The 22,991-nt window shown below is 42.6% G+C and overlaps 1 protein-coding gene across 3 annotated transcripts in view; it reads right to left on the bottom strand.

Moving 5' to 3' along the window:
* Window positions 1–22,991, bottom strand: part of UNC5C (unc-5 netrin receptor C) — a 556,745-nt gene that overhangs the window by 113,058 nt on the left and 420,696 nt on the right. For all 3 annotated transcript variants that reach the window (XM_075350956.1, XM_075350967.1, XM_075350963.1), the window contains 3 exons: window positions 11,041–11,221; window positions 6,407–6,574; window positions 6,009–6,173 (listed from right to left, as the gene is read on the bottom strand). In XM_075350956.1, the coding sequence (XP_075207071.1) occupies window positions 6,009–6,173; window positions 6,407–6,574; window positions 11,041–11,221 (514 nt within the window). The remainder of the gene's footprint in view (window positions 1–6,008; window positions 6,174–6,406; window positions 6,575–11,040; window positions 11,222–22,991) is intronic.

Genomic DNA, 22,991 nt, shown 5'->3' with positions numbered 1-22,991 from the left:
GGGTTATTCTCTACATTAAAAGTTTTCACCAATCCAAAACATATCAATGGGGGTCCAAATGCTTGTTTACCACTTATACCAAGAAGAGGGTTCTGCAATCCATGCCACCTCATGTGCACCACTGCTACATTCATTTTTATTGGACTGACAGCACTTGGAGGCATTTTCAGAGGGGCCATTTCCAAGTCTCGTTATCCTTCCATCCTTGATATCCCCACAGATGCACACGATATCATTTATTCTATTGTTTGGTGATATCTTTCAATGTTGGGAAGAACCCCGTTTTCTGATCATAATCAAGGCTAATGCATTTGGTCCTAGTTTGAAGTCCTTGGGATCCATCCAATTATGGATTCATCTATTGATCCATAATTTAAAAAAAAAACAAAAGCAAAAAAAAAGCCAAAACACTGCAAAAATGCAGATGTGAATTGCTCCCTTTTTCACATTTCTCCTTTCTTTAGATCTGCAATTTAGCTGTCCACCAGGAGAAACAACACGTTCTACTCAACCTGATGGTTTCTAAAAGGAAAACATTACCCCCCAAAGCTCCTTTCGACAGAAAATGGATTTAAAAAACATTTATTTATCATTTTTCAAATCAGTAACCCTGATTTTATGAAAAGTAATAGAGTACACAGAAAGAAATGTCAGTACACACCACCCCGCAAGCATGGCATTAATAGCGGCACTCTGTCCTTTAATCTGTACACAACAGTGCGTGCAATCTCCTATAACCTATTCTTGATGATTACTGTTACCCCCTTCAGGAACCGAGTAAATATGAAATGCTGAACTTATTATATAAAAGTGACAAAACTAATGACAGAGCCAAGAAATAGAGAGGAGGAAAAAAAAAGAAAGACAGAGAAAGAGCGAAGCAACTTGTTAGTTTCAGACAGAGCTATAAAGCATGACAAATCAATCTTCTCAGCAGTGATGGATCATAGAGCAAGATTATACGTTCCTGACTTGTATATAGCAAACCATTAAAATATTACCATTAAACCCAGACGCTAAGGAACTGGAAACACCCTAGGGCTAAGCGTGCCGAAATTCAACTGGGTTTTTCATTATGGAATTCTGTGTTACAGGGTTTTATGAAAGAATAATGGTAATGGGAAGCGCTCTTTCTCTCATGTCATGTAAATGCATTCAAAGAAACAGGCAAACCTAGAAAATACATAATACATTTCCATAAATAGTCTCCCCTTACAGTATGTCTTTTATTACATTCATCAAACACTACCAGACACTCCTGGGGAAAATCAACTTGGAGAAAGGTTTGAAGACTGGAAGTAGATTTTATCATTTCTCATTACAGGGATTGTTTCACGAGATGACTAGGGTGTGCCATCAGTGCCCGGTTGGCAGTCTCTCGCAGAATAAAGTATGGCAGTAGTATTATACTACATGAGATTTTGTCTTCTGTGTGCGGAAGTGTAGCTTTTTCCAAATGCTAGATGATTGAACCCTTTAGGCTGAGGCAAGATGTGATGTTGGCTATGACACAGGACAAGAAGCCAGAGATTCCTCTGTGTAGATCACAGCATAATGAGAGTCAATGGGGTAACATTAATAAGACAAGCAAGTGGAAAAAAGTCAGAACAAGTTCAATGTTTTCTTACTTGCTTGTCACAACCTTAGTACCTTGTAGGTTTCATTGTGACCCCTTTCTGTGCATTATGCTACGGCACAGAGACACCTTTGACCACAGGACCTGTATTGCAGCCAAGTTCACCATTTAGCCCCAGCCTTATAGTCAATGACTGATTATGCAGTCTTTCATAGACAAAGCGTGTTTATAGTTCTCCTTCCACTTCATTGTAGAGCAGCATCACAGTGGTCGGACCAATGCTGATAAGACATTCATAGCATATCCAAGATTTTAGTCCATGTACATGTGTTCAATGTGGGTAAAATATTACCAGATCCAAAATTCAATGATAATGAGTTATTATATCCTTACTGTGGTTGGTTAGGGCTCTATTGTTCTGATACATGGTGTCAAATTCCCTAGAAGGCTATAAAGTATAAGTGGTTGTCAAGTGAAAATAAGTTATCACGGATCTTGAGCGTAAGGGGTAACTTGCTGATCAGTGGGAGTTCCACTGCAGGGACACAAGCCAATATCCAGATCGGGAAACATTCATCCCCGTTACAAACTGTTGCGACAGGCTGGATGTCCTTCCTCTGCTCCATGCATTCCCTATGGGGCTATTGGAGAAAGTCAATTGCAGTGCTTGTCAGCACCACAGGATAGAATGAAGCAATGGCTGAGCATACCTACTGCTGCTCCATTCTAGCAGGGACAAAATTTTCCACTTTGTCGAACGGGTCAGATCCCAGTGGTTGGACACCCATGGATCAACAAGTTATCACTTATCCTGTGGATGGGTGACAGCTGTTTTTGATTGGACAACCTCTTTAAAGGGGTTGTCCATTACTACACAACCCCAGTAAATCAAGTCTGTCTAGTTTAATCTATTCAATCTCATATAAAATAAAAACAGTGTATACTCACCTCCTGAATAATGCTGTCTCCGCAATGTCAATGCTGTTGTTCCTGGAAAGTGATATGGTATTAATATGTTGTGCAAGCTGCAGCCAATGAGTGGCCACTCGCCAGCTGCAGCCATTACTATAATTTCAGAATGGAAGCCAGCCATGATGAGATATTTGAAAGCTGAAGCTGATGAGCTGCTGCTTATTGGCAACAACAACAAAGTTGCGTCAGGCACGTCAGTCTCCGGAAACAGTGGCACAGACATCACAGGAACAACTATGGAAGGTGAGTGAGCAAGGTGAGCATATACTGTTTTTATTTTATTTAGGGTCCTGAATTGATTAAACTATGGGTGTCCAATAGCATAAAAGATCCTTAAAGGGGTTGTCGGGTCCAAAGATACAAGTTTGCAGTCACTGTATGTGACTGTAATTACAGTCGAGCGAGTACCTAACTATTCGTACTTGCTATACTCATAACGAGTACTGTCTATGTCGCGGGCGGAGGAGGGGACGCTGCGCTCTCCCACTGCTCGGGTACGGCCGCTGCTCGGTGGTGGCTCGAGTGGTGGGCCGGATCCCGGGGACTCGAGTGGCGTTCCTCGCCCGTGAGTGAAAAGGGGATTGATTGTGGGGATTTATTGTCCGTGACGCCACCCACGGTTGTGGTGATATTAGTGACACCACTGCTGCTCTGGACGGGGATCCCGGGAGCGGTGACAGGGAGCAGCTTTGTTGTTAGTTCTCCCCTCCGTGGGTAGGGGGTTGGTTGTCCCGGGGCCCGGTGATGGGGTAGGGATGGATGGCAGGCGGGTTACGGGGCCTGGTGAGGTGCAGGGTCGCAGGGGCAGCACTGTGCCGCACGGCACGGTGGTACTCACTCAGCCCAGAGATGAAGACACAGTTCTCGGTAAAACACTCGGCTGGATGGACGGGTCCCACAGACGGCTGTGGTGTTGTTTTCTCCCGGCAGGTTGATGGTGACTGCCTTTCCCTGCACCTATGTACGGTTGATAGTTCCGATGGGTTCCCACCGGTAGCCCGCTCCCCAGCTTGGATGTGGGCTGGAGGAGCCCTTTCTTGCCCGCAGGCTCTGGCCCTGAGAAACGGTTGCCTTGGCGGTGGCGGTGTCTCCCTATTCTGGTTGGACTGTTGCCTTCTGTCGGGACTTGGCTGTTTGGAAACCCAGGAGGTCCCCTTCACTAATGGATTCGGCAAATTCACGGCGACTCCTAGCCTTGCCGGGGTCTGTAAGCCCCTGCCAGATGGTGCTGACTTCTCTTCGTGTACTGGTCCGGTACCGCCCGTCCACGGTCCTTACGGTAACTCTGATAGGCCACTCCTGCAGACGGTCACCACCGTCTGCCAACCTTGCTGTCTCGCCCGGGCCACACACCCGGACGCTGTCAGTCAGTTGCTCCACTACTACACTTTCCTCCTTCCACTTTCACTGTCAAAACTTATCTGAGCTCTTTTCCCGCCTCCATGACTGTGAACTCCTTGGTGGGCGGGACCAACCGCCTGGCCCACCCCCTGGTGTGAACATCAGCCCCTGGAGGAAGGCAACAAGGGTTTTTGTCTGACTTCGGTGTGCCTGCGGTGAGTGTGGGGTGTGTAGGGTGTTGTGCTCTGTGGCCCCTGGCTTGTCCAGGGCGCCACATCTACTACTCGCATATTCATTCCGAATAGCATGTGCAATGTAAGTCAATGATGAAAAACTTGCAATGTAATGAGTAACGCGAATTCCACCCTGTTTGCTACTTTAGTACAGCATTCGGGTTACTCATTACTTTGCAAATTTTTCCCCATTGACTTGCATTGCACATGCTATTCGGAATTAATACACGAGTAGTAGACAGTACTCGTTATGATGAATACAGCGAGTACGAATAGTTAGGTATTCGCTCAACTCTAAGGGGTACTTTGCACGCTGCGACATCGCTAGCCGATGATAGCGATGCCGAGCGCAATAGTACCTGCCCCGTCGCACATGCGATATCTTGTGATAGCTGCCGTAGCGAACATTATCGCTATGGCAGCTTCACACGAACTTACCTGCCCTGCGACATCGCTCTGGCCGGCAAACCATCTCCTTCCTAAGGGGGCGGGTCATGCGGCGTCACAGCGACGTCACACGGCAGGCAGCCAATAGAAGCGGAGGGGCGGAGATGAGCGGGACGTAAACATCCCGCCCACCTCCTTCCTTCCGCATAGCCGGTGGAGGCAGGTAAGGAGAAGTTCCTCGCTCCTGCGGCTTCATACACAGCGATGTGTGCTGCCGCAGGAACGAGGAACAAAATCGTACCTGTTGCTGCAGCGAAATTATAAAAATGACCAACACTACACAGATCAACGATTTACGAATTACAACGCTTTTGCGATCGTTTATCGGTGCATCTAGGCTTGACACGTTGCAACGTCGTTACTGGCGCCGGATGTGCGTCACTTTCGATTTGACCCCGACGACATCGCAGTAGCGATATCGCAACGTGCAAAGTACCCCTTACTGTAATGCAAGATATATGCTAGCTGAAAGGGTTACAATGTATATAAATGGTTGTTAAGACAGTTCTGTCAGCTACAGAATGCAGGGGCAGAAATAGTTAAGTGTGAGATAAGCCCACCCTGGGAAGGGTTAGTGTGCAGGGACAGGAGTTCCAACCAATATAAGGATATATTAAGATAATAATCAGTGCTGCTGTATATGTATGTCCCAAAATTCACCTAGTGACAGTGTTACAATGTGTGCGTTCACTTTATGTTTTCCTCTCAGAAAGACTGAGCAAAAACCATTCAGACTTAGAGGCGTAATGTAGGACTTTTGTATTTTTTCTAATGGTGCTAAGAACGTACAAACAAGAAGTTACTAACTACCTGCTTGGTCTGCCCAGCACAGATCTCTGCCAGCTCAAAGTGGTCATGTATCCCTCCTGTCGGTGACTTTAAGGCTCCTCATGATGTCATGTGAACAGAGCAGCTTCTCCTTCTTCCCTTAACTATGGAGAGCCGTCTGTAATCACCATGATGTGGGCAATGATGCCTCGACGACAGAGCAGATCAGAAAAGGAAGAGCAGCTCTGTTGACCTGAGGTCAAACGAAGCAACAGAATCACCGGCACTAGCCGTTTGTGACCATTCTGAGTGGGCAGAGATCGGCACAACAGGACTATAGTTAGCAACTACATGGTTGTAAGTTCTTACCCCATAATAGAAAAATACAAAAGTCCTGAATAACCCTTTTAAGACTAAGAAAAGAAAGTACTGGAATAAAACAACTTTATTTCATCTTATATTACACCAAACTGAGAGGGAAAAATGCCTTTTAGTTATATTGGGCTAATGTAAAACATATTTAGAATGACTCCTAGCTTAGGCAGAGATACACAAAAGGATTTTAGAGTAGGAAAACTAAAAATCCAGGGATTAATAAGGATCTATGGTATTAACAAGGAATAAACAAGTCACTCAGCTAGTATTTAGCAGTCATGCAGTCTTGTCCTTACTTTGCATACATAATCCATCAGTGCAGTTCTTTGACTGTAATACAGGGCCATCACAGTCTTTCCCTCCATTTCTTGGTGGAGGGTTGGCACAATCTCTACGGCGCCAATGCGTGCACTCTGTCCCACAGGTTGACCATTTGCTCCATGTTGTCCATTCACCATCCTCTGAAGGCGAAAAAAAAAAATAAAGATGGAAAATTTGATAAACTAATAAGGGGGAATATACTTAAAGGGGGTAATTGAAATTAAAAATTGACCAAAAATGGTGTAGGATTAGTTTTTGTACTGTACTATTCCATTTAGGGTGCTCGGTATTGCCGCATTACGCTGATTAATGACCAGCAGGACCTTTCTAACCACACAGATGGGGTTTGGTTTCAATGTCACATCACCTTTACCTGGGCAGAGAGTAGTACAGCTCATCTTCTGGACACTTTGGCCATCACAGACAGATCCTCCATTAAGTGGGGCAGGATTTGTACACATTCTTGTACGCTTCTGGTAACCTTTGCCACATCGATTACTGCATGAAGACCACTCTGTCCATGTGGACCAACCTCCATTCACTAGAAAAAGCATTGCAACACACTATTAGATATAATACAATAACACAGTAATACAGTTTTTTCCAACTTTTTTCTACCATAAAATAAGTAAAATGGTGGGGAATGTCTTCATATACCCATTTACCCAATTTGTACTTCAGTTTAAAGCAGAAACTTGCCACATTTATATGTAATATAAAGTAATTTAGATATAGGATAAAGCGTTCCCTGACATCATATATCAACATGTGTAAATTGTCATGTGGGTCTGTAACCATATAAAAGAATGGACTGGAATCTGTTCATATGGCCAAACGCTAGACCTCATCTTCACTCAAATCTGTTTCCTATCTAACCTCTCTAACTCACCTCTCCCCATGTCTGACCACAACCTACTTACATCCTCCTCCCTCTCTTCTCCAAGTACACAACCCTCCCTCCACAAACTGTCACATTCTCGCAGAAATTTCAAGCACCTTGACTTATGTTTGCTCTCTGAGTCTCTCCTCCCTCTTGCTGACATTGCTTCCTTATATGATGCAGGTGCTGTTGCCACTTTATATAACACCACAATCTCTGCAGCTCTCGAATCATCTTCCCCCTCATGCATATCAAATCCCACTCGATCAACAGGCAACCTTGGCACATGAGCCAGACTAAAGAACTGAGATGAACTTCTAGAATTGCTGAGCAGTGATAGAAGAGGTCTCATTCCACTGAGCACTTCATTGCATACAAACAATGCCTCACCTCAATTTCAAGTCCACACTCACTGCTGCAAAACAAACCTACTTCTCATCTCTCATACACTCCCTGTCTCACAACCCTAAACAGCTATTAAACACTTTAAACTCTCTCCTCCACCCCCCAGCACCACCTCCCTCTGCACGTACCTCAGCTGGAGACTTTGCCTCTTTCTTCAAGCAAAAGATTGATGACATCAGAGCAAGCTTTGGCCGACAATCCCTACAGCCCCTCTTCATAACTACTCAGCCCTCTTCCTCCAATTCAGCTTCTCCATCATGACAGAAGATAATCTTTCCACTCTACTCTTAAGATCACATCTCACCACCTGTGCACTTGACTCGCTTCTTTTCCACCTCATCCCCAACTTCACCGCAGTCCTCATTCCAACCCTCACCCATCTTTTCAACCTATCTCTAACAACTGCTGCTTTGCTTTAAACATGCCTCCATCATGTCAATCCTAAAAAACCCCTCCCTTGACCCATCCTCTTTGTCTAGCTATCGCCCTATATCACTTCTCCTCTTTTACTCAAAACTACTGGAAGAGCATGTCAATCTTGAACTGTCCTCCCACCTCTCCTCCTGCTCCCACTTTGACCAGCTACAAGCTGGCTTCCAACTGCTTCATTCCACTGAAACTGCCATAACTAAAGTCACCAATGACCAACTAACTGCCAAAGTCAAGCAACACTACTCTTTCCTCCTCCTGGACCTGTCCTTTGCCACAGTGGACCATTCCCTCTTATTACAGATTCTCTCATCTCTGGGCATCACAGACTTAGCCCTATCTTGGATCTCTTAATACTTATCAGACCAAACTTTCAGCAGCTCCCACTCTCACACGACTTCCTCATCTTGCCCCCTATCTGTTGGTGTCCCCAAAGGTTCTGTTCTTGGACTCTTCCTCTATTCCATCTACACTTTTGGCCTGAGACAGCTCATAGAGTTCCACAGCTTTCAGCATCACCTCTACACTGATGATATGCAGATCTACCTCTCTGGACCTCACATCTCCTTTCAACTAACCAAAATCCCACAATGTCTGTCTGCTATTTCATCTTTCTTCTCTGCACAATTCTAAAGCTTAACATGAACAAAACTGAATTAATTATCTTTCCTCCTCTTTCAGCCTCCCCAACAAGCCTATCCATCAAAGTTGATAGCTGCTCACTCTCCCCAGTCTCGCAAGCTCGTTGCCTCAGAGTAACCTTCGATTCTGCTCCATTCCACACATCCAAGCCCTTTTCACCTCCTGCCAACTCCAACTCAAAAATATCTCCTTGATTCATGCATTTTTTTTAACCAATAATCAGCAAAAACACTAGTGCATGCCCTCACTTATCTCCCATCTCGACTACTGCAACCTGCTGCTCTGTGGCCTCCCTTCTAACACTCTTGTACCCCTCCAAGCTATCCCAAATGCTGCGGCCCAATTAATCCACCTTTCCCCCCGATATTCCCCAGCCTTGCCACTCGGTCAACTCCTTCACTATCTTCCCATTGCCCAAAGACTCCAGTTCAAAACACTAGCCATGACATACAAAGGCATTCACAACCTGTCTCCTCCATACATCTGTGACCTATTTTCTCGGTACCTACCTGCACACAACTTCAGATCTTCCCAAGATCTCCTTTTCTACTACTCCCTTATCCTTTCTTCCCACAATCGCATACAAGATTTATCCCGTGCCTCCTCCATACTCTGGAATGCTCTACCCTGGCATATCAGTCTCTTAGCTACCATGGAGCGCTTCAAAAGAAACCTGAAGACACACTTCTTCTGACAAGCCTAGAACCGACAATAACCCTCAGTCCAGTACACCACTGCGCAACCAGCTCTGTCCTCACCTATTGTACCCTCACCCATCCCCTGAAGACTCTGAGCCCTCACGGGCAGGGTTCTCTCTCCTCCTGTACCAGTCTGTGACTTTTATTGTTCATAATTATTGTACTTGTTTCTATGTATACACTTTTCACATGTAAAGCGCCATGGAATAAATGGCGCTATAAAAATTAATAATAATAATAAGAATAATATGGAGTCATATAACTCTGGTGTGATTCTTTATATTATGCTACTCAGCACCATTGATAGGGCATTCACTATCTATGTATGTGCCTATGTCATTGCATATGAACAACATAATTAGTGAATATTAATACTATCTATTAAGTAGTTAATAAACAGATAATACTAAATATGAGCAAGTGCCGTTAATATTGATTAACCCCTTCAGCCCCCGGGCACTTTCCGTTTTTGCGTTTTTGTTTTTTGCTCCCCTTCTTCCGAGAGGCGTAACTTTTTTATTTTTCCATCAATCTTGCCATATGAGGGCTTGTTTTTTGCGGGACGAGCTGTACTTTTAAATGAAACCATAAGTTTTACCATATAGTGTACTGGAAAATGGCAAAAAAATTCCAAGTGCGGAAAAATTGCAAAAAAAGTGGGATTGTACAATAGTTTTTGGGATATTTTATTCACCGTGTTCACTATATGGTAAAACTGATGTGTGGGTATGATGCCTCAGGTCGGTGCGAGTTTATAGACACCAAACATGTATAGGTTTACTTGTATCTAAGGGGTTAAAAAAAATTCACAAGCTTGTCCGAAAAACGTGGCGCACGTTTTGCGCCATTTTCCAAAACCCGTAGCGTTCTCATTTTTCAGGATCTGAGGCTCAATGATGGCTTATTTTTTGCGTCTTGACCTGACGTTCTTAACGGTACCATTTTTGCGCAGATGCTACGTTTTGATCGCCTGTTATTGCATTTTGCGCAAAATTTGCGGCGACCAAAAAACGTAATTTTGGCGTTTGGAATTTTTTTGCCGCTACGCCGTTTACTGATCAGATTCATTGATTATATATTTTGATAGATCGGGCATTTCTGAACGCGGCGATACCAAATATGTGTGTATTTTTTATTTTTTTAACCCTTTAATTTTCAATGGGGTGAAAGGGGGGTGATTTGAACTTTTAGGTTTTTTTATTTTTTTTAAATTTTTTAAAACTTTTTTTTTTACTTTTTTTTTTTATTTTACTAGTCCCCCTAGGGGGCTATTGCGATCAGCAATCTGATCGCTTTGCACAATCTGCAGATCTCAGCTACAGAGCTGAGAACTGCAGATTTGCTGCTTCACTTTCAATGCCGGCTGTATTCCGGCATTGAGAGGAAGTGACTCATGTTAGCCACAGGCGTCATCACATGACCCTGTGCTACCATGGCAACCGCCGAAAGTCACGTGATCATGTCACGTGACTTCCGGCGGGGGCGGGGTAAGTCACTGTCATGGCGGTGCCCATATACATATCGCTGCCAAGACTTTGGCAGCGAAATGTAAGGGGTTAATGGCCGCGGGTGGAAGCGATTCCACCCGCGGCTAGCAAGCACACATATCAGCTGTTGATAACAGCTGATATGTGCGCCGATCGCCGCCGCCCGCCGGCGGCAGGGGGCGGGGCTTACCGGAACACGATCCATGACGTATCTAGTACGTCATGGGTCGTTAAGGGGTTAACAGTATAATGATTCTGCTCTATGCTTTGGCACATTGTGTCTGACTATAGTAGTGCATATTCACAGGGGTCATGCTCCGAGCCCATAAATATATAGCTCACTAATGGAATTTAATAGATGGCCCCAAAGATTCATGAATCCTATATATATATATATATATATATATATATATTCTAATCAGCTTACTACAAGATATTATTTTCAAGAAATACATCAACACCTTACCATATACTATTACAGTTGCTGTAGTACTTCTTCTTTTGGCCACAATATTTTTGGCAACGCATGTATAATTGGCAGTGTCCGAAAGCCGCGCTTGTTTGATGATGAGGTTATGATCAATTGTGATGTAGAAATTCCGATCTTCTACCGGATCAATGATATCCTCATTTTTCAACCATTCCACCTAGAAAAGAATGCATTTGAATATATTATTATTGCCTACTTGTCATTTCCATCAAACTTTTCTCAGTAAATGAAACAGTTCTAGAGCAGATTTTTCACTTTATAAGAATATTATATTTTGGAAACAATTTAATGATCACTGTGCATGTAATTGCAAAACTGAACGGCTCTCGGCTCAGTACTGTGGCCAAGAGTGCACTGGTGAGCAAAAATCCATAAATGACTTCTTCAGTCTTGTCATAAGCCATTAATAATAGCCCAATGTCCTGAAGTAGATTGATACCAGCAGCACAAATAAAGGCAGAACAAATAGATGCAGAGCTCTCGAGTCATAAATAAATACCTCTCCCTTCCTTAAATTGGTTAATTTTATGTATTATCTGCTGAGCTTTGTGTGACGGATCAGCCGCTATCTGGAAAGGTCCTATCTATGTAAATTGCATCCTAAAAAGAATGTTTTAGTATTAGCAATAGATGAAACTATTAATCTAAAGCACAGGAGAAATAAAAACAAGGAGCAGAAGGATGCTCACTTGTCTAATGAGAACATTCATCCAGCTTTTATTTCTCTTTCTTCATAGACAGTTTTCTATTATATTACAGACACTTGGGTGAAAAAAAGAAACGTCGGCTCAATTAGTTAAATGTGTAAGCAAAGTCTTGATAAACTGATCCAGGCCAGCCTGCCTTTAGAGACCATTTAATGAAAAATTACCCTGTAGATGTGTTTTCCTAGTGTTTCTAAAAATGGCCTTGTTCATTCTAATATATTGATGAGAATTGAAAGAGTTCTGGAACCCAAGCTATAGGATATATTAAGCTAAGTGTGTCAGGACACTGGGCCCAATTAATCAAGACCGATGTTGTTCTTGCCGGCCGGTCTTGATGAGGGGATGTGCTGGAGTCAGGCGCTACTGATTCATCAAGAGGTCTGATGAGTGGTGTGGACCTCTAAGCATCACGCCAGAAATGTCCCCTTAGTCAGGCACTGAAGTGAGATTTCTGATGTAAGGAACACTACAGCTAATCATGAATTAGATGAACTGTGGCGTCTTGAAACCGCAGCACCTCTGTCCAGACCCAAGTCTTACCATTTTGCCAGAGCTGGGTGAAACTGGTATGGTGGCTCCAAAAGTCACAACAATATTGGCATAACTCTGCGTCACTCCTACATTTTATGACTTTTCACAGTTTTTCTGACAAAATTCAGTGTGAAAGCTTTGATGAATCAGGGCCTATTGTCTAAAACATTGATTTATATATCTTAAAGCACATTTTATAGAAAGTTTTTGTGAGTTGTATATTAAAGAAGTGGTTTAGAGAGAATAAGGGTATGGCTTTGTCAAAAAGGTGAAACTTAAATCAAGAAGCAGGGAGGGAGAAGAAGAAGAAGAAGATAGGAGGCGCTGGACCAAGACCAGCGACGCCCATCAGACTGGACTGCGCTGCAGGTGAGTATAATTAAAGTTGTTTTTTTACATTATACAGATTGGGCTGGGTACTTATATACAGTATTCTAGAATGCTGTATATAAGCGCTCACTGGTGATGACCGCAGCTTATAGCGGACAAATCTGTGACAGATTCCTATTCAAAAATCATAAGAGTGAATGGGGACCATTGATTAATATCAAATTCATCATGACTTCATAACCAATATCTTAATTTTCACAAATGCAAAATCCTTCCAGAAGGCATCCATTTCTTAGGTCATATACAACCCATTCTCAGCATTATTGGAGCGTGAGGCAACACTAAATGGGTGTAATGACCTCTAGTATCTAAGAAACTGAGGCATAACAGGTCTAATGGCCCCCATGCACTTTAGATAACTGTCAGTCAAACGAATATTCAACCATCAGCTACGTCGCCCAACTGTCCCATACACTGGATTACTCTACTCAGTATTGAGCTGATTGTCTATGAGAAATCCTCTGGCAGTAGCTTATTTCAGTGCAGAACAAACGGAAATTCAACAGTCTGGATCCATCTCTCCTCCAACATCATGTTTTGAGCTTGCATACTTTGACCAAAGTATCAACCAATTGAGTATTTTTTCATTTTTTGAAAGATACAGCCTGGCCTTGTTGTCTTAGGCCTCTTTCCCACGTTCGTGAAAAACCACACACATTTTTCATGGACGTGTCAGAGGTGCGTTTTGCCCTCCGTGAGCCATGTTGATGGCCTACGTGTGTTCTCCATGTGTTATCCATGAAAACACAAGGAGAACAGGAACTTTATGCTCACCTGTCCCTGGCGTCGCTGTCCGGGGTGCGGATCTTCGGTTTTCGCTCCTGCCGACTCCCCGCTGCTGCAGCTTTCGGCCGCAGTGAAGTGAATATTCAATGAGCATAATGAGCAGCGGTCGGAAGCAAGTGACAGCAGCGGCAGAGACAGGAGGGCTGGAGAAGGTGAGTAAAGTTTTTTTTTTTTCTCAAACACGTGTGTTTTCTCCGTCACACAGAACACCTCCGCGTGGTCCATTTGCGTTCCTTGTGACACCCGTGATGCTGGAGAAAAATGGACATGTTGACGTGTGGAGCACACGGACACACGTATGCTCCACATGTACACACGTCCATGGCTGAACACGCACGTAAGCGCAGACCCATTGATTTTAATGGGTCTACATGTGCCCGTGTCTCCGGTATGTAAGGAAAAGGACCAAACACGTACCGGAGACAAGGACGTGTGAAAGAGGCCTTAAGGCCGCTTTACGCTCTACGATTTATCGTGCGTTCACATATGCGATCGCACCCGCCTCCATCGTTTGTGCGTTACAGGCAATTTGTTGCCCGTCTCGCAAAAAGTCGGTAACCCCCGTCACACGTACTTACCACCCGAACGACCTCGCTGTGGGCGGGGAACATCCTCTTCCTGAAGGGGAGGGACGTGCGGCATCACAGCGACTTCACACAGCGGCCGGCCAATAGAAGAGGAGAGGCGAAGATGAGCAGGACGTAACATCCCGCCCACCTCCTTCATTCCCCGTTGCCGGCGGCCGTAGGTAAGCTACAGTTCATCGTTCCCGGGGTGTCACACATAGCGATGTGTGCTGCCTCGGGAACAATGAACAACCGGCGCGCAGAAGGACGATCGATTTTTTTGAAAATGAGCGACGTGTCAACGAGCAACGATAAGGTGAGTATTTTTGCTCGTTCACAGTTGCTCGTAGCTGTCACACTGTACGATATGTCAAACGATGCCGTATGTGCGTCAATACCGATGTGACCCTGACGACATATCGTTAGATATATCGTAGCGTGTAATGGGGCCCTTAGTGGAAGAAATTGGTGTGTGAATTGGCATCACCAATAGCCTGTAACTAGCACTTTATAGAAGCCTTAATTGTGTGCATTTATTTTACTAGACAACCCCCCACACCCACACATATGGTAGTGAAGTGAGATGTAATTTTATCAGAATTTTGCACCTACACTGTCCTATTATCATGGGGCCTTTTGCATCCTCTAGTATATTGGTATTATAAGTGTGGCTGTTTTATTCTGTGATTTGTTTTGGATTTGACGTGCCTTTCAGTCAATATCTTTTACCTTCTAATGATATAGTAGCATTGGCAGCAATAAAAAACTAGAAGCGTCAATATAAAAATTAATTACATCAAAATTTGAATGTACACACTATGATTATTTCATAGGTTAGAAAGTGGTGACATTTCCCCTTTAATGCATTGTTCCCGTTTACATTAGTAAATATTACATTGCAATTAGGAAAAAAAAACAACAACCCAGTCAGATACTGAACAAGACATTCTCATTAAATCCATGAAAATATGTGGGCTGAACAGTACCCAGTGTGCTTCTTTGGCAAATGAAGGGTACAGAAGCACAAATTTCACACAGTTGTTCCAAGTACATTTGTCTGCGCTCACCTCCTTCCTCCATTCAGAGACAGATGTGTTATGTCTAATTATTCATTGATTGGTATCAAGAGATGAATCTCCATAATTGGCACATTTGTTCCAATTAACAAAGGAAAACTGCCACATGCCACGAAAATGAAGTGTTATATAAGCATACGTAACTATGAGAGGTGAAAACGGCAGCTAACTGTCTACTGCGGGCTCGTGTAGCCCTAGGACATGTACAATCACGGCATTGAAACAAGAGGGGAAAAAAAAGAAAGGAATTGCAATCCAGAACAGAATTTCATTACATAAATAAACGCGAACAGAGTACATTAATCAAACAAGTGATTATGTGAATGAGAAGAGCAATTATCAGATGTAAACTCCGCCACGCCAAGCTAATGTCATCTTGAAGTTGAGCACTTTTGGCAGACGCCCCGTGTTTAGAAACAGAGACCTGTAGGGTTTGTACGAGTAATTACAGAGTTTCATTTTCGACATTAATGTTAATTGAGACAGTTCTTCATGTACTAGGGAGATGGCACTTGTCTGCGCACTCTGCTGTCTGTGTACGATCTCTTCAATTTGACCAATAAAGTTATTGAAAAGCAGCCAGGACTAAATGCAATCAAAAGCAAATTTCATTAGCTGTTATCCAGCAGGCGCTAACTAACTTCAGAGCTGGAAAGACGGGAGTTCTTTATTTGGGAATGGTTGTTGCAAGGTATCAAAAAAAACCTCATAACCAATCATGAAAGGTAGAAGGAAATACAAGGCCAAAAAAAAGTTGACTTGCACATTAATACAGTATTGGCACGCTGCCTCCCTGTGCGGAATTTACCAGAAAGTCGATGGCACGATATATGAAGACAGATTACACTACAGGAAGAAGCAATACTCCAGAATTTACATAAACAAATCATTCCTCAACTTCAAAGGCAGCGTATGCCGTTATTTTCCCTAACACAAAGAGGAATTTGCACCTTCCCTCTCGGGGGATCAAATCCGATAGTAACAATGCGGTATATTCCATTTAAGTGTGATATCCATTATCACTTGCTAACAGACAGTCACTTAAATGTCCATTAACGAGTGATAATGGCATCAACGCTTTAGAGGATATGTCTGGAACATGGATTATTTGGATTGTTTTAGGTTGCAGGTGAAAATGTAATAAAGTAGTCAGTGCGGCCTGCCAGACAAAATTCCCAGCCAAACACATATGTATTTATTAGGTATCAGTCTTCAAATGGTATCTGGATGAATATGACATTATTGGAATACTGTTCAGGGAGTATATAGCTAAATAAAGTCTATTAATGTCTGATATTTATACTGAAGCCAACCTAGATCCATAAATTATAGCATGGGTATAGCTTGAATATATTCACTATCTTTTCAAGAATGCTTTTTTTTTTTTTTTTTTAGAAGAAACGTTTTGGTGACATCTTTGCCATCAATCTGTACAGTAAACTAAATACCTCTCTGTCGGCGACCCCTTTATTAGCCGACCCTAGCCCAGTCCCCAGTGGGAACAGGGCAGCCTGGTGTGTATTTGAGTGTGTAATGTGGTGAAACCGGAACTGACTTCCTCAGGAACCGGGTTTAGCATTACACATAATTTGGGTGGAATACTGTGTGGCGACTGAAGCCTCAGGGGCGCCACACATATACTTAATTAACAGCATGATCTCATTTCAAAAAGCCCTTTGGATAATCTGTAATTGTCACTGGTGACAATATCTTGTGAATGCGCAGTAGATTTCTTGCCAGGAACATGTGCAATAGTCTCACTAGCGAGGGAAATAACCTCCCTGAAATGCAAGGAACATGCGCGGTAGAGCTATCAATGAAAATGACATAACGGAGCTTTAGAGACATTGATTCTAACAGTGAGGTGTTAGACAGAATTTATATGAACCCTTGGAGTGTTTGCCAGCTTATTTGTATAAAGTTAATTTTCTCTAAATGTGGCCAAAAAGATATGCTTTAATTTTTTTTCTTGTTTTTTGTACGATGTTACTTAGTGCAGTTATTACTTTCGTAGCTAATACTAAATAAACTCTACATCCCTACCAAAATACACTTTGCTCATGACATGATTCATTCTCTAAGTGATAATTCGGCATCTGCTCCATCATCCCTTGATTGTCAAGAATTGTATATTTATGAAAGTTTTTATTTTAGATCTTTCCACTTGCATTTTGAGTTTACCATATCTTCTAGGAAATCACAGTCACATATTGTACGATCTTATATGTGTCACTCGCTTTTCATTAACACTCTTTTTATCACTGGAAATGTGATCAGCATAACTAGAACGGTTCTGACATATTAATATTTCTTTGCTTCGCCCATCAAACTCTGACAATACTTAAGCATGCAGAATACTAGGTGTTTGATGCTAGGGTTTTTCCAAAACTTGAGCTCTTTATAAATCCTGAATTTTGCATGCCAATATATCATAATATAGTCTTTCAGGCCTTATGTGGGGAGAGGGTCCATGACGATTGAGCAGTGAGTCATCAACGTTGGACAGCATGTCAGGTTGATAATAATTTCCAAGCTGTTGTAAATGTCAGCAATACTAAATAATGATCACAACACTGCAAAAGAATATTCACTATGTCAAGAGAGGGAATGTGAAGACGTGCAACGTGGCAATTACCCAACTTTTAGTCCTTGTGTTGTGGGCATCTCAGCCTGGCATTATATTGTTTTTGTAGGGTCATAATTTATAGGCATGTCCAACGTATAGTTTTCTTAATAAAAATATTAAATGAACTGTTTAGAAGTTCTTACAGTAGGACGTCAGATTTATTTTATTGCCTCTTTGCCATTTATCAAATGTCAGCCATGGGTGCACTAGTTACTAGTTAGTGTAAAATGATAATAATCACTTACCATAATGCAGAATTACCAGATTTGCGTATCAAGAGCTTACCAGTACAGTATGTCACCACTGATTATCATAAAGTCACTCTTCACCCCACATACTACATATGACCATACATTACTAATGCATAGTTAATATCCTGAAAGAGAACCTGCCATGTTGAAAATGGGTCTTATACTTGATAAAAAGCATAAAAGTGTATTTGTGAAATAGCTCACCTGGATCTGTTGGGAAAGGTCACAACCACCACAATCGCATGTAGACAAACAGCTACTGCAGCCCCCAAAAGACAGGACAAAGCAGATTGGAGATGAAAGGGTTAAACAACTGTGCTGCCGTGGACAAATACAGTGGAATCAGGATGGCTTGATCTTGCTTTATTCTACATGTTTTGGAGACCACAGCCGCCTCCTGCATCAAATTCCCACGTATATAAAGTATCTATACTATCGACATACTGTACTTGTGTTATCTCCTGAAGAAGGAGACTGTGGTCTGCGAAACATATAGAGTAAAGCACAATCAAGCCATTCTGGTTCCACCTTATTTTTCCATGGCAGCGCGGTTGTTTAACCCTTTCATCTCCCACCTGTTTTATCTTGCCCCTTGGGGGCTGCGGCAGCTGTTTGTCCACATGCGATTGTGGTGGTTGTGACCTTTTACAACTGACCCACGTGAGCAATTTCAAAGATACACTTTTCTCCTTTTTTATCAAGTATAAGATCTTATATGCACCATTGTGTTTTTCCAGTTATCACCTTTCATGTTGAAAATGGTATCTGATCTTCAGACAGGATTATGTAGAACAGGAAGAACAGATCAGAGTGATACACATTTTTGAGGGAGAACTTTCAGTAAAGCTGGATTTTATCTTGAAATCCCTAGTGCATTCTGCATATAAGTCTAGTAGGCGGTCCTACTCAGTGATTGACAGTCTTTCCTATGTGACTGTGCATGCAGATAGCTGTTAATCAATAATATGAGCACCCACTGAACTCATATCAAAAAAGGTCCGTGGAGCATCTCTTAGGAGTCTCGACATGGAAAATAGCCAGATATCTCTCCAGGAAGGACCTAACCAAGGAGTGGCTCTTTTTAGGAGACCACCATAACCACCATATTATGTGGCTATTTTAGTTAATATAGCAGCTCTTGACGAGTTTAAAGATATGACAAGGGAAATACCAAGGCCAGGTATCCATCCAGAGACAGCTGTTTTGGGGTGTTGCCCCTCATAAGTGTGGAGTAGGATTCTGGCCAGGTGGGAGCAATGCCTAGTAGACAAGCAAGACAAAACAATCTCTGATCACGGGGAGACCAGCCAGAGAAAACACTGCCGGCAGCCAGCAAAGGCGCTCAACACAGTGAAATCCTAGGTGCATTGATCCCTGGGAAGCATGTAAATCAAAAAAGGTCCATGGAGCCTCTATTAGGAATCTCGACACGAAAAATAGCCAGATATGCCTCCGGGAAGGACATAGCCAAGGAGTGGCTCTTTTTAGGAGACCACCATAACCACCATATTAAGTGGCCCTTTTAGTCAATATCCAGCTCTTGGCGAGTTTAAAGATATGACAAGGGAAATACCAAGGTCAGGTATCCATCCACAGACAGCTGTTTCGGGTTATTGCCCCTTATCAGTGTGGAATAGGATTCTGGCCAGGTGAGAGCAATGCCTAGTAGACCAGCAAGACAAAACAAACACCCGGATTTCAATGGACAAAATCTGAGTTAAACTGTTTTCTAACAAACCTGTAAATCATTCTGCTTAGCTCCTCGTTCTCTATACCATGCTGTCCACAGATTGTACTATATCTACAAAATGACAGGTTCCGTTTAAAGTCCTGTGTTTTTCATATTCAAAATGGCCACTGCAGTGGCATGGAAAGCATTGCGGAAAGTCTGAAGCAGTTCTCCGCTGCCTTTCCATTGGTGGGATGGACTAGCATGATGATGGTTCTGTTTGCATCCCATGACAGTAAACAAGCAAAGGAGGCGTGGTTCAGCCTTTCCATAACAGTCCCCAAGCCTCTGCTGTGGCCATATTGAAAATGAAGTCACGGCACTGATCTCAAAAATGGAGACAACAATAGAACAATGCAGGACATTAGATATAGTGACTATACGTTAGAATGTAGTCACATTTAATATAGGGGTGGAGGGTTACTTAAAGTAATGTATAATGACTTCAAAATGTTTCTCCGATCCAATGAAATAATACAGAACCTCCACCCCTTTCTGTCACCTTCCCATTGCCCTTCCCATGGTGGCCTACTATTGCTCTCCTTCTGCACATAACTACACATTGTTCAGCGTATTCATGTGTTTCTAAATATATATGGGGATGACTGTGAGGAAAACATTAATATGTACTTAAACCCAATTGGAGAATGTATTAATTAATTAATACCAAAAATCTCAAATATTAGTGGCTGCTATACCTAAAATAAAATTTGCTATTATTTCTCTCGATTTTTAACCCCTTCCGTTTCTTCTGTATTTACACACTAGCCTCCACCATCTGACATACCTTAGTATGAACCCATATAGCCATTATCCAAAATCTGGAAGAAGGTTTTAGTAGAAAAGTAGAAACCCATTCCTTAAAAATAGAGATTCTAATGTTACAAATACACATATGATACTTGGGTGACCAAAACGTTAGGCCATTTTTGAGATCCTCTGATCCTTGGTATTAGTGTCAAACTGAGCTCTACCTCTCTACAGAAGGCACACTCACATATCAAATTAGTTAAATAATTTATAAGAAAAATATATAAATTGTCGCAAATCTAGCTCCAAATTAACCAGACTGATCTTTCACAGTACCAAATAAAAACATCACCATTCCATCAGACCGTTAAGGTCTTTGGAGATGTTGTGAAACCCTATTGACATCGAAGGCAGGTATGTAATATCCCTTCTTCTCATTCAGTAAAAACAAGAATAAAGTTTGTTCCATTTTCTTGTATCTTTAGCAAGTTTAGTTTTCATGAAATAAATGGGCTAATACCTTTATACATCTTAGCACATTTATTAAACTTGTAAGCCATTGAGTACGGTGAGGATGGGTTGATTAAGGCGCTAATTTCATCTTCACTTTAATCAAAGTCCTATTTTATGAAAATAATACACTTTTAACAACCGCAATAACAGATTATGTCAGGTACAAACGCATTGGGGAATTCTTTTGGAGGCTCTGCAGAAACTTTGCCTTTAGGTGATAAAAGGCAGAAGTTCCAATTAAAAGTCTTCTAACTGGAAGAAAACATAAGCTGTTCTCAATAAACACATCTAACAGAAGTCATATTAATAATCAATTACATTGAAGAGCCACCTGACACTGCCTGTTTGAAGGCGTTACCATCTGCCCATGGCATTTTATACTCCCAGTAAAACTGCTACCAGTTAAGTACACGCTCGTTGTCCAATTTTCCCTGCAAACACTGGAAAGCAGACAAGATTCATTTCCGACAGAGAATGAATGTATCCTTGTAATGTACCATTTACTCTTTATAGAATGATCCAGTAAACTTTATTTTATTAAACCAGAGAGTTTTGGGCTACATAATGTTCCAAATGAACTAATAAAACAGCTCGTTGCTTTTATGTGTGTTAAAGTAAACCTGGCAATTATCAAATGGTGCTTTTTATGATGGGAGCCCACTAGAGCCATTTTTGTTTTTTTATAGCTTACAATCACATTTTCTGGTAGTGTTACTGTAGAGTCACAACACCCCAAAAACCATAAATTTCCATAGAACTTATGACGGATAAAATGACCTGCTATCAGCATCGGACTGGCTACCGGAGAAACCACCAGTAATACCAGGCCTGGCTGCGTTACCTACATTGATCTCCGGAGCTCTCACCTGAGCTCCAGAGTACAGACTGGACTGAACTCAGGGTTTGCAGGACTGAACCGGGAGCGCTGGGTGATTCCTCGGCAATTGTAGTTCAGTTCATGACCGCTGCAGACACGCTGGGCTGAACTCCGGAGCTCTCACCTGAGCTTCGGAGTTCAGCCTGGCCTGTCCGCAGCTGTGACATGAACTGAACCAAAATAGCTGGGGAATCAGTCGGCGCTCACGGTTCAGTCTTGCATACCCTAAGTTCAGTTCAAGCTTTTCTCTGGAGCTCAGGTGAGAGCTCCGGAGTTCAATGCAGTTAACCGCAGCCAGGCTTGGTATTACTGTTGGTTTCTCCGGTAGCCAGTCCGACACTGTCTGCTATGATCCAGATACATTAGACTTTGTTGTTTTTTTTTTTAATGAGACAGTGTTGCCAACTTGATTTTTTATTTTTTTCTGGACATGTAATGAAAAAATATAGGACAGGCAATATTTTTTTCTGGACACATTCAAAGACCATAATAAATCATTATGATTTTAAGTGATCCATGTATACAGTGTCAGGTTTGGTTTTTTGAATCTTGGTGGGCATCATTGCAGGTCTCCAGGGGTCGGGGGGGTTAATCCTTTTCACACCTCTTCACACAAGCAGATCCCGCCCACTCCTGTGCGTACTTCAGCTCTCCATCGGGTCACCTGTTACCCTCACTTGCCATGGATAGCAGGGTGTCGCATCTGAAGCCAGTGCATGGGTGGTGGTGGTGGTGTTTGGTGCTCTAAGATACTTATTTTAGGTTGTGGTATTGTTGGGATGCGGAGCACTGTCACTCCCACCAATTATGCGGTGCAGTGGTCCCAGGACGCTGGGTCCTCTAGCGTCAGCAGTTGCCAGGGGATGTGGGCAACTGTCTTCTGGCTCAGCAATGTGGTGGGAGGTTCCTTACGCCCAACCTTGCTCACCTCCTCCTTTGCCACTCAGGGTTGAAGGTGGAGACTGGGCTTTGTCTCAGCAGTGTTAGCTGATCCAAGAGAGGGATATTTAAACCTGCCATCTCCTCTGGGTCAGTGCTGATAATTTTCATTTGTGCTTGGGCAGTAAGATTAGTAGTTATTGGGTTTAATCTGGTTTGTTCTCTTGCTTTGGTTCTATGGTCTTG

The sequence above is a fragment of the Anomaloglossus baeobatrachus genome, chromosome 1, assembly GCF_048569485.1.
Source record: "Anomaloglossus baeobatrachus isolate aAnoBae1 chromosome 1, aAnoBae1.hap1, whole genome shotgun sequence".
NCBI lineage: Eukaryota > Metazoa > Chordata > Amphibia > Anura > Aromobatidae > Anomaloglossus > Anomaloglossus baeobatrachus.
This window is presented reverse-complemented; position numbering and strand designations above follow the sequence as displayed.